This window comes from Silene latifolia, chromosome 3 (assembly GCF_048544455.1).
Source record: "Silene latifolia isolate original U9 population chromosome 3, ASM4854445v1, whole genome shotgun sequence".
Classification (NCBI taxonomy): domain Eukaryota; kingdom Viridiplantae; phylum Streptophyta; class Magnoliopsida; order Caryophyllales; family Caryophyllaceae; genus Silene; species Silene latifolia.
Window position 1 is genome coordinate 152,925,761 of NC_133528.1, and position 11,791 is coordinate 152,937,551.

Below are 11,791 nucleotides of genomic sequence, written 5' to 3' on the forward strand. Positions count from 1 at the left end.
TATACTTCTTTTTAGTTAGATGGAATCGTGTATCTAACAGCTTGAAGAGATGTATCTTGGCTAAGAAATTTATTCTGACATGCCCCCATTAAACCAAAAAAAAAAATGACAGAGACGAAGGGTGTATTTGGAAATTTACGTCGAGTCGGTGGTCAAAGAGCTTGGAATATGAGGTAGATCATTTATTTACCTTAATCTAGGATTGCATAAGACGGTTTAATTGGGATTTGCACAACTCAAACACGATAAGGCCCATAACATGCCGTGTCATGCTGGGCCTTGCCAATTCGATGTTGGGCTAAAATGGACCGTGTACCGGGTCGGGATTTGGTAGTCTTGCCAATCCTACCAAACGGGCAAGCCAGGCAAAAACCATTTCACCAATTCAGGATACAAATTACTGAAATTACAGAATTTTCATTCGACTTTTCCCTTTAACTCTCATCTGCATACAATTTTAAGAGTGCGTAATTCCTCAACTCCTCTTATATTTCCGGTAATTTATCTCCCCAATTTTTACTATTCGTAATTGTTTTATTTGATTATTAGTTTGAATTTCATTAGTTAGTTTATTATACATGATTGCATATGGGTTCTCCTTTAATCTGATTTGATTTTATTTGATGATTTGATTTAATTAAATTTGTTTTGATTTAATTATATGTAATTAACTTGTTAATTAATTAAATTATCTAATACGGAGTAGATGATTTGACTTGAGTAGTCAAACAATTGTAAATTTGATTTAATTATATGTAATTTACTTGTTAATTAATTAAATTTTGTAATTTCAGCAAAACTTTTATCTTTTAATTTGTAATTTCAGCAAAGAACCCATTGGCGAATTCACGGAATCGGCCGTGACTATTTGTAACTTAATTTGATTTTATTTTATTTAATTATATGTAATTAACTTATTAATTAATTAAATTTTATCTTTTAATTTGTAATTTCAGCAAAAATGGCAGTCTCTTTTCAACGTTACATGCAGACTGATTGTAACAGTCAACTGATTCAGTTGTTCAAGGAAAGGTCTCATCTTTTCATTTCTTTTTCCTTTATTATTTTATCATTTTTCCTTTATTATTAATTATTAATCATGTCAGTCTGAGTCCGACATTTGAATATGTACCCGTGTCTGACATCTGAATATGTACCCGTGTCCGACAGTCGTACAAACTCACCAAAGTAGCTTTTGATGTGCTGATTATGTTTATGTCTATTGTTTTGCGAAATGTGATCCCATAGAAGCGAAAAGGAACGTGAGAGGTCGATAGGAATTGTGATTGGGAATGGATATTGTTTGGATGAAGGTGTGATTGTCGAGATATTATCGTGGTTGCCGGTAAAATGGCTTTTGCAGTACAAGAGTGTTTGCAAATCATGGCATGCTATCATTTCAAGTTCCGATTTCATTTCCAAGCATCTCAATAACTATTATAGGAGGAACAATGACGACCATAGTGGTGTTCTACTTGCCCAATACCATTTGGATGCGTATTTCCTTCAGTCGTTTGTTATGGTTATAGATGAAACTCCTCGCGTTTTAGCACGTGAAAATATGCTTGATATGCCCATGTATGTTTCCGAAATATGTGGTCCTTGTGATGGTTTATATTATCTATACCACTATTTTGATGGTAAACGTGCTTTGTGGAACCCTGCAATCAACGAGCTTAGAGTTTTGCCTCCATTACTTACAAAGAACGATCCTCTTTTAAACCCAACCAAAGCCGCGGGTGAAGTCTATGGTTTGGGATTTGATTCAGTAAGTGGAGATTACAAAGTGGTTGTTATTAAAAGATATTGGAGTACCATAAGTGATCGCCTTGACATTCCTCAATCAGTGATTGTTTACTCGCTAAAAAATGATTGTTGGAAGTATTGTGGTGATTTACGTCGATATTACCAGTTGGATGACAATAAGTGCTATAATTTTGTTAATGGATGTTATTACTGGTTGGAATCAGATTACGTCTATGAGTATGATAAAAAGTGTGATGCAATCATTTGTTTTAATATGGTGACGAATGCTTTTGGAGAGATAAGTTTACCAAGTTACGAGCAGCCAGCTTCTAAGTGTCTTGGGATTTATGATGATTCTCTTGCTTTTCTAAGCGTCCATCGGGATACCAATTGTTTTGAAATTTGGACATTGACAGAGAGTACATGGAGCTTGAAATTCAGAATTGGACTTTTTCCGAATGCTTGGAGACCTGTTGGTCACTGGAAGGATAATAAATTAATTCTAGAATCAGATTGTTTTAAGTTGGCCTTATTTGATGCTGAATCACAAGATATTAAGGATCTTTCATTTAAAGAATGGAAACCGTGCCAGGGAATATTTGCCTGTAGGGAAAGCTTGGTTTCAATCAAGGGCGAGAGAAATTGTGACCAAGGCGAGAAGGACTACACTGCTGCAGAAAGTGGTAGTTTCCCCGTGGAAATGATTGAATCGGATTCAGAATATGGAATTCACGTATTATTTGGCTACGAGACGAGCGAATCTGATTCAGAATTAGGAATCCAGGATTTATTTTGTTGTAGAACGAGCGAGTCCGATTCAGAATATGGAATTCAAGATTTGTTTTGTCATGAAGGGTAGGACATTTTGTTTTCCAACTCGGATTGTATATACAAGAATTAATTTTGTTTTCCGGCCCTTGAAATATTTGCAGAGGCGCCCGCCTGCCAAGCTGGTTCATTTGATTAATGAATCTTCACTGGTACAATACACCAGACAAATATCATCGTCATCGCTAGAAGAAGACTTGATGAATATTCTAGGTTTATGAACCGTGTATTATTATTATTATTATTATGAACCTTTAGATTAATGTTGTTGTTTGTGTTATGTGAACCTTTTTTACGTCTCGCCGCCAGAACATATACAGTTTACGGCTTTACGCGTTTTACACATTTTACAGAGTTTCAGTTCTTCATTTTTAGTCGTATCTGGGCTTGTGTAAACAGCCGTGTAAAACCACGGCAATTCACCAACCCTCGAAATTTTGACTGTGATGTGTTGCGGGTGATGAATAATGGGGACCACCGTCACCTCTTCGGGGTGCCAGAAAAGCCGTGTAAAGACGAATCGTGTTTCTTGTTGGCATCATATTTTCCTTATTCGAAAAAGAATTATTAGAAAATTTAGGTCGAGTCATTTTAGTCAAAAAGCTTGGAATATGAGGTAGATGATTTTACCTTATCCAGGATAGCATAAGACGGTTTAATTGGGATTTGCACAACTCAAACACGATAAGGCCCATAACATGCCGTGTCATGCTGTGCCTTGCCAATCCGATGTTGAGCGAATCTGATTCAGAATATGGAATTCAAGACTTATTCTCCTGTGAAACGATTGAGTTCGATTCAGACTATGGAATTAGCGACTTGTTTTGTCATGAAGGGTAGGAAAATTTGTTCCTACTTGAGCTTGTATATACACTATACAGGCTATGTGTCACTGCCATTGACGAGAGAACATCTCGAATAGTAAAAGTCAGCCAGAGCCCGTCTTCAAAAGAGGACGACTTGATGTAATATTCTAGGTTATTGTAATGAGCTGTGTATTTTGAACCTTTGATTAATGACGATGTTTTTGTTTTGTGAACCTTTTTACGTCGCGCTGCCAAAACATATAAAGTTTTAAAAGTATTTTGTGAACCTTTAAGAAAATGTCACCCTCGTAGCATTTTCATACCATATCATTACTCCTCCGCACTTATCATTACAGAATTAACAGGGTACAGAGCTCGCTAAATTGTTATTTCCTGTGTTTTCATGCCTCGTTGCTCTTGTAAAACCATAGACTAAAAGTTGTGCCAGTTACATAGCGATCCAAAACTCGAGTGTTGATTTCAGCACTTGGGGTTATTATTTCTGTCTACAACTGTCATTTTTTTTTTCTATTGCAGAATTATATCAGTATGCTTGGTAAAAGTGATGAATCAATCTGAATATCACTTTCTTGCCAAAATCTTTAGAAATTAGTACTCGAGCACACGACCTATGTACCATAGTTTTTAGTTCCTCATTACGGTGACTCCCTATGATAGTGAATGTCGCAAATGTTTCTGACGTTTTCATCATTCTTATTAGCTTTTAGTGTTTTCATCTGAATTATGTATAAATAATTATTATGGCTCTTACCTAATGCACAAATAGAACTAGTAAATGCAATATGCTTACTGAATTTTATTATATAGTTTAATTTATTTGTATTCCACTCTTATTTACATAAATAATATGGTACTTAATGTACCTTTATTAATAGCCATCTTACTTACGACTGGGTAGCTCACGGTCGACACGTACAACAGGATGCCCATGTCGGGCTTAATCTCATCGACTGTGTTAACTACCCAAGTGGAACCATCGGCATGCGCTAAGATCAGAGGGGGAACAAATTTCCTCTTAACAACAGCAATCTTCACGGCTTTGCTTATAGTCTCCCAGGCATTCTCTAGCTTCGGAACTTTGTGGTCCGGCTCTGGAGGGGTTTTGGTGGGGGTGAAGAATTTTTTTTGCACGTACTTAAAACGTGCCGCCTCGGAGAATGCCTGTATGGCATAGATAAGAAAGGTTGCTTGATCGTGAATGAAACTTGGTTTCTTGGCATCTTCACCGTGCAATGTCAACATAGAAAATTTTAACTTGTCCAACGAAAATATAAGATTTTCTCTATCCAAGCCAGATATTTTTCCAAGAGCGCCATAACCGCTTCCGAATGAAAGGATCTCCTTGACCAATTGGCCCGGAAATATAGATGGTTCAGCCTCTCCTGATTCCGAAAAGAAAAATGCCTTTTTCAGACTCTCATCAGCATATCCAACAACGTATAAGTTTGTCTTGTTGATGGCAACAGACAAACTTACATCTGTTGCTCCTCTCTTTGCTAGTAGCTTAACAACAATGTAAGCAGGAGGTACGGATGGCGCTTGCATCATTGGGATCCCATCATATTCCAATTTCCCTTTTGCAAATTGGCGGATTTCGTTTATAAGTTTGTTATAAGCAACCTTGGTCGGTGTACCATTTAGGTTGAGAGTTAAAGTTTGTGTCGATACACATAATTGGGTGAAGGCAAAGAGCAGTACAGTTACAAAAAATAGTGTAATAAGTTGTTTGATTCCCATTTTCCTTTTATGAATATGAGTTGCAAATTGCAATTAGGCTAATAGAGTAAGAGTAAGAGAGTAAGAGTAAGAGTAAGAGGGGATATTTGTTGTGTTTTCCATGATCTCTTATTTATAGGCTAGACTATGCTTTATTTTTAGTTGTGTAAGTTGAATTGAAGGTCCATCGTTGAAAAATTGTTTTATGAGTATACTCTATTTGTTATGTTTCTAATAATGCCCTAGCCTAATGTTGTGTAAACCTCAACCTCTTCCATGTATAATGTTGTATAGTAAATTTATTTTATAAACTACCATAATTTCATAATAATTGAATCTAAAATAGTATGCAATTAAGATGAAGTTGATGATGACGATGGACGAATGAAATAATCATGGAATTTGACGTGACACACAAAGATATGTGGAAAGTACCATGAATCCATCTCGTCCTCACTCATGCCACTCAAATTCAAAGTTTTACGTAGATTTGTATCCATGAGTACTTAATATTAGAAATTAATTAAGATAAGAGACAACTAATTAGAATTGCTAAAAGAAAAAAAAAAAGAGTTCCAATGTAAATGAGAAATAGAGAGTATATGTAAATGAAAAAACGAAGTTGTATTTTAATACAAATTTTTTGTGATAGACCATTTGTGTAAAATGAGTTTTTGATAGTTGTTTGTCAGATTTATTATTTTATTTAGACTAATATAAATTCGGTTAGTTTTGGATTTTTTTAATATAATATTATTAAAGTTTATTAGAAGATCAATTCATGTTTTAATTAATCTATATAATATAGATGGAAAGTTAATAAAAAACTGTATGTGAAAAAAGTTCCATAAAAAAAGACACTATATACTTCTATGATTTCATCTTCTTTTTTTTTTTTACATTTATTTTGCTCAAGAGTTTCATTTATTGCTTACAATTGTTTCTTGAAAAATAAAAAATATAAAGTGGAACGTCTATACGGCGGAAAATAGTTCTCTAAGCTCCTTTTGGAGAAGCTTAAAGATGATGCATGTGGTCTATATACTTGTAGTATGGACTATAGACTAATGGTCTAACTAAGTAACCGCCAACCGGTAAAAAGCATTGGCGTGAAGGAAATCTCCACAAAGTCTCTAGTTTTGGTATAATGCAAAATATTTTCAACAAATATAAACATTCTTTATCTCAAATTTTGAAAGAATACATATTCAATAACATTGCTTATTTTGAGGAATATATGGTGTGTTAACCCGACAGGTTCATAACCGTGACAAAGGACAGGGATTGCCTCAATGACGAGTTTAACGGGTTTATAACTCATAAGCTAAGTCATACCTTAGCGACTATTAGTAACTAATAATACTTAAATAGTTGCTAATTAGAAACTAATTTCAGCGTTTAATTGATTATTAGTTACTAGTTTGCATCTAAGATATTCTTAGTTGCTAATTAACTAGCAACCAATTTACTGCTAGTCGTATATGTTGGTTGTTAACGGGTATTTTTCTTGTACTGAATGCCAAAAAGTATTTTTAAAATGTTATGTCGTCTTCATTTATGGGGCGCTCATGTTGAGCGAGATCATCCTTGCTACCTTGCTGGCTTTGATAACGGTCATATATATGGTGATTGTCAAATTGGTGTGAACAATGTTATCAAGACGGTCCTTTGCCTGGTGAGCTAGAGGACTAAACTAAAGTTGCGGTTAACCCGATGTAAAAATTCTACTCAAATGCAATAACGATTAACGAGGTTCGAGCCTCGGCCAATAATATGATATGATTTTGACCTTATTACTATTATGCTTAGACGTACGTACCAAAAAAAATCTATTACGCTTAAATACGTTATTATTTTTTACTCCGTATTTGATAAAATATTGTAATTATTATGACATTATATGTACCAAAACTATTCGAACTAATATACGGAGTAGTTTGCTATGTAATAACAACAATTTTCTATACATTTCCTTCAAAAAAAAAAAACAATAGTTTTCTATACAAGAATGAAATGATATTAGAAAATGTCTAGAGAAAGCATTGTTTTGCACATTTAAAGTTCGTATAATTTTCAACATGTTGTTATATTGAAGACGCAAAATCAAAATTAAAATCAAAATAGACTTCCTACAAAAATAAACATAGCTTACTAAAAAAAAACTAAAATTGTGCGCTCCCAAATTTCAATAACATAATCATGTGTCCGTCATACGTTAAATTGACGCGATTATCGTGTAGCATCATAGATTTAGAGCATAACAAATGTGCACGTAAATACTTTACTAATGATAATGGAAACTAATAAAGCATGATACCAAAACTAACATTGTGCGCTCTCAAATTCAAAGCTTTTTTTATTCCTCAATCGTCATCATCAACTTCATCTTAGTTACATACTATTTCAGATTCAATTATTATGAAATTGTGGTAATTTAGGTAAAACTCCCTAATACTGTTGAAGATGCCAACGCTCGTTTCACATCTACTAAAATATCATGACGTGGTATCATGTTACTATTGTCACTCGAGGAGCATATATAGTGTATCGAAAAGTTCAAGTATCCTACTTGAAAGGAGATTATTTTTTTACAACAATTGAAAATGTAAAGAAACTGACGGAGTACATCTTTATTTCCTTCATTTTAATTATAAGAGATATTATCCTAATAAAGATAAATAAATAATTCTTTTATAAAATGAATTTACGATAAAATATTATACATGTAAGTATGTAAGACAATAAATAGACTATGACATTATTAGAAGCATAACAAATAGAGTATAGAGTAGAGACGTAAAACAATTTTCCAACTCCCACTTACGCAACTAAATAAAGCATAGTACCATTTATACCAAAATTAAAGAATATGTGGAGATTTCCTCAACGTCATTACGTCAATGCTTTTTATGCTTAGTTGTGCGGTTACTAGCCTGTGGAGACCTCTTCCCATATGTGTGAGGAGTTAAGTAGCACTAAAACGGACACGAACACGAACACAGACGCGATACGGATACGTAGCACGACATCCCATACAATTTAGGACACGGGACACGCTATTTAAATCTAATAAATATATATTTTATGGTTATAAATAACATATGATTTTAATTTTGTAATGTGTTTGATATTAAATTTAAATAAGTGAAGCTCAAATTTGACCTTTGACCATAAGTAATTCTTATTTCCCACCCAAACCCTCTAATCAATCTCTTTTGACATTTTGATCCTCATCTAAACTATAACATGTTTAGGCGTGTGTTCGACGAGTGTCTGGTGTTCGAGTGTCTGACACAACGTCGGACACGAGAAGGCTAATTAGGAGGAGTGTCCGTGCTAACTAGGTGAGGGGCATTGTCCCACATCGGTAGAATAATAGTGAAGGGATTAGCTTATAAGTAAGTGGGCTACTCTTCCTATCACCAATTGATTTTAGTATGAAACCTCACTTGCTTATAGTGATTTTAGTATGAAACCTCACTTGCTTGTGGGCCGGTATCGTACAGTGACTTTTTGATCGCAGGTTTTTCTATTAAAGGTTCACAAAAGACTTCATCTGTACATGCTTTGGCGGGGCGACCAAAAAAGGTTCACAAAACACAAACAATTCATTAACCTAGAGTATTACATCAAGTCTTCTTCTAGCGAAAAATTGATACTAGTGAGGTGTATTGTACCAGTGAAAATTCATTAATCAAACAGACCAGCTTGGTGGGCGCCTCTGCTCTGCCACAGGTCTTAGAAGATTCTTAGCCGGAACTGTTAGCAAATATTTGCGCTCCATCTTCATTCCTCGCCAATGATACACATACATAACTTTGTATATACAACCTCAGTTGGGGAACAAAATTTCCTACCCTTCATGACAAAACAAATCTTGAATTCCATATTCTGAATCGGATTCGCTCGTTACATAGCAAAATAAGTCTTCGATTCCATATTCTGAATCAGATTCGCTCGTCTCGCAGCTAAATAATTCACGAATTCCAAATTCCGAATCCGATTCTTTCATTTCAATGGGGGAACTACCGCTGTCTATAGCAGTGTTATCTTCTCCTTGCTCCCAATTTCTCTCGCCCTTGACTGAAACCAAGCTTTCCCTACAATCGAAAATGCCACGACACGGTTTCCATTCTTTAAATGAAAGATCCTTAATATCTTGTGATTCAGCATCAAATAAGGCTAACTTAAAATAATCTGATTCTAGAATTAACTTATTATCCTTCCAGTGACCAACGGGTCTCAAACCAGTCGAAAAAGGTCCAATTCTGAATTTCAAGCTCCATGTACTCTCTGTCAATGTCCAAATTTCAAAACAATTGGTATCCCGATGGACGCTTAGAAAAGCAAGAGAATCATCATAAATCCCAAGACACTTGGAAGCTGGCCGCTGGTATTCGGGTAGATTGATCTCTTCACAGCCATCCGTTACAAAATTAAAACAAATGATCGCATCACAGGTTTTGTTATCCTCATAGACATAATCTGATTCCATCCAGTAATAACACCCATTAATGAAATTGTAACACTTATTTCTATCCAACTCATAATATCTACGTAAATCACCACAATACCTCCAACAATCATTTTTTACCGAGTAAACAATCACTGATTGAGGGATGTTCCACCAATCAGTTACATTACTCAGATATCCTTTAATAACAACCACTTTGTAATCTCCACTTACTGAATCAAATCCCAAACCATAGACTTCACCCGGGGCTTCGGTTGGGTTTAAAAGAGGATCGTTCTTTGTAAGTAATGGAGGCAAAACTCTAAGCTCGTTGATTGCAGGGTTCCACAAAGCACGTTTATCATCAAAATAGTAGTATAGATAATATAAACCGTCACAAGGACCACATATTTCGGAAACATACATGGGCATATCAAGCATATTTTCACGTGCTAAAACGCGAGGAGTTTCATCTATAACCATAACAAACGACTGAAGGAAATATGCATCCAAATGATATTGGGCAAGGAGAACACCACTATGGTCGTCATTGTTCCTCCTATAATAATTATTGAGATGCTTGGAAATGAAATCGGAACTTGAAATGATAGCATGCCATGATTTGCAAACACTCTTGTACTGCAAAAGCCATTTTACCGGCAACCACGATAATATCTCGACAATCACACCTTCATCCAAACAATATCCATTCCCAATCACAATTCCTATCGACCTCTCACGTTCCTTTTCGCTTCTATGGGATCACATTTCGCAAAACAATAAACATAAAAACAACATAATCAAAATCAGCAATTAATTAAATGGCAACCCTCAGCTATGTTACTATGACTTTGGTACGATTGTCGGATACGGGTACATATCCGATTGTCGGACTCCACATGATTAAAAACAAAAATAATAAAGGAAAAAGAAATGAAAAGATGAGACCTTTCTTTGAACAACTGAATCAGTTGGCTGTTACCATCAGTCTGCATGTAACGTTGAAAAGAGACTGCCATTTTTGCTGAAAATTACAAATTAATAATTAATCATAAGATCAAATTTAATTAATTCACAAGTTAATTACATATAATTAAATCAAATGAAATCAAATAAAATTAAATCAGATTAAAGGAGAACCCATATGCAATCATGTATAATAAACTAACTAATGAAATTCAAACTAATAATCAAATAAAATAATTACGAATAGTAAAAATTGGGGAGATAAATTACCGGAAATATTAGAGGAATTGAGGAATTAGGCACTCTGAAAATTGTTTGCAGATAGAAGGCGCCCGACAAAATCCGTGATTTCAGGCCGATTAGTTTATGTAATGTGGTGTATAAGTTGATTTCGAAAATCCTAGCTAACCGGCTCAAATTATTTTTAAATGATATTGTGTCGGAGAATCAAAGTGCCTTTACACCCGGAAGGCTAATTACGGATAATGTGCTCATTGCGTTTGAGATGTTTCATTTTATGAAGAATTCGAGGCATAAGGAGGGGCATATGGCAGTTAAGTTAGACATGGCGAAGGCTTATGATCGGGTCGAATGAGACTTTTTGGAGCAGCTGCTGCTGGTCATGGGATTCCATGGAGGATGGGTGGAGAGAGTTATGACGTGTGTTACAACGGTCTCTTCAGCTGTTCTTATAAATGGTAATGTGAAGGAGGTTTTCCGGCCAGCTCGTGGGTTGAGAGAAGGTGATCCACTATCCTCATACTTATTTATCTTATGTGCGGAGGTCTTGTCTAATTTGATGCGTAGGGCGGTTGTGGCGGGCTCACTTCATGGGCTGCGGGTTGTGGCACAGGCCCCGGTTATCTCGCATTTATTATTTGCCGATGATAGCATTTTCTTCGTAAAGGCGAGTGAGGAGGAGGCAGCCGAGGTAATGAATATTCTTGGGCGCTATGAATTGGCTTCGGGGCAAAAGGTCAATTTGGATAAGACGACGGTGTCGTTTAGCCGTGGGGTGTCGGAGGAGAGGAAGAATCGCATTGCTGGAAGATTGGGTGTCCATGTTGTGGAGGAGCAAGAACGTTACCTTGGTTTACCAACTGTTGTGGGACGGTCGAAGAAGCCAATCACGGATATTGTACGCAATAAGCTCTATAAACGTTTGCAAGGGTGGCGTGGGAAAATATTGTCTAGGGCGGGTAAGGAGGTTCTTATAAAGGCGGTTGCCAATTCACTCCCTACCTATGTGATGAGT

The 11,791-nt window shown here is 35.6% G+C and overlaps 3 protein-coding genes across 3 annotated transcripts; 1 reads left to right on the top strand and 2 right to left on the bottom strand.

Moving 5' to 3' along the window:
• The first annotated feature begins 357 nt into the window (after positions 1-357).
• Positions 358-2,896, top strand: LOC141646494 (F-box protein CPR1-like). Its single transcript, XM_074454370.1, has 3 exons — positions 358-496; positions 957-1,032; positions 1,249-2,896. Exons 2-3 carry the CDS (start codon positions 962-964, stop codon positions 2,603-2,605), a joined length of 1,428 nt encoding a protein of 475 aa, XP_074310471.1. The 5' UTR covers positions 358-496; positions 957-961; the 3' UTR covers positions 2,606-2,896.
• A 1,140-nt stretch (positions 2,897-4,036) lies between these two features.
• On the bottom strand, positions 4,037-5,138 carry LOC141649995 (protein synthesis inhibitor PD-S2-like). The gene is made up of 2 exons (XM_074458658.1): positions 4,265-5,138; positions 4,037-4,152 (listed from the first exon to the last, which is right to left on the bottom strand). Exons 1-2 carry the CDS (start codon positions 5,136-5,138, stop codon positions 4,037-4,039), a joined length of 990 nt encoding a protein of 329 aa, XP_074314759.1.
• Positions 5,139-8,632: 3,494 nt separating this feature from the next.
• LOC141648557 (F-box/kelch-repeat protein At3g23880-like) lies at positions 8,633-11,244 on the bottom strand. The gene is made up of 3 exons (XM_074457284.1): positions 10,807-11,244; positions 10,519-10,594; positions 8,633-10,324 (listed from the first exon to the last, which is right to left on the bottom strand). Exons 2-3 carry the CDS (start codon positions 10,587-10,589, stop codon positions 8,971-8,973), a joined length of 1,425 nt encoding a protein of 474 aa, XP_074313385.1. The 5' UTR covers positions 10,590-10,594; positions 10,807-11,244; the 3' UTR covers positions 8,633-8,970.
• Positions 11,245-11,791: the final 547 nt, after the last annotated feature.

What these genes read in the sequence shown, in the direction of transcription:
- LOC141646494 (XM_074454370.1), top strand. Translation starts at nt 962, where the DNA reads ATGGCAGTCTCTTTTCAACGTTACATGCAGACTGATTGTAACAGTCAA. An exon ending in ATTCAGTTGTTCAAGGAAAG is followed by an intron (nt 1,033 to 1,248) that starts GTCTCATCTTTT and finishes GTGATCCCATAG; the next exon opens with AAGCGAAAAGGAACGTGAGA.
- LOC141649995 (XM_074458658.1), bottom strand. Translation starts at nt 5,138, where the DNA reads ATGGGAATCAAACAACTTATTACACTATTTTTTGTAACTGTACTGCTC. An exon ending in TAAGATGGCTATTAATAAAG is followed by an intron (nt 4,153 to 4,264) that starts GTACATTAAGTA and finishes TTTGTGCATTAG; the next exon opens with GTAAGAGCCATAATAATTAT.
- LOC141648557 (XM_074457284.1), bottom strand. Translation starts at nt 10,589, where the DNA reads ATGGCAGTCTCTTTTCAACGTTACATGCAGACTGATGGTAACAGCCAA. An exon ending in ATTCAGTTGTTCAAAGAAAG is followed by an intron (nt 10,325 to 10,518) that starts GTCTCATCTTTT and finishes GTGATCCCATAG; the next exon opens with AAGCGAAAAGGAACGTGAGA.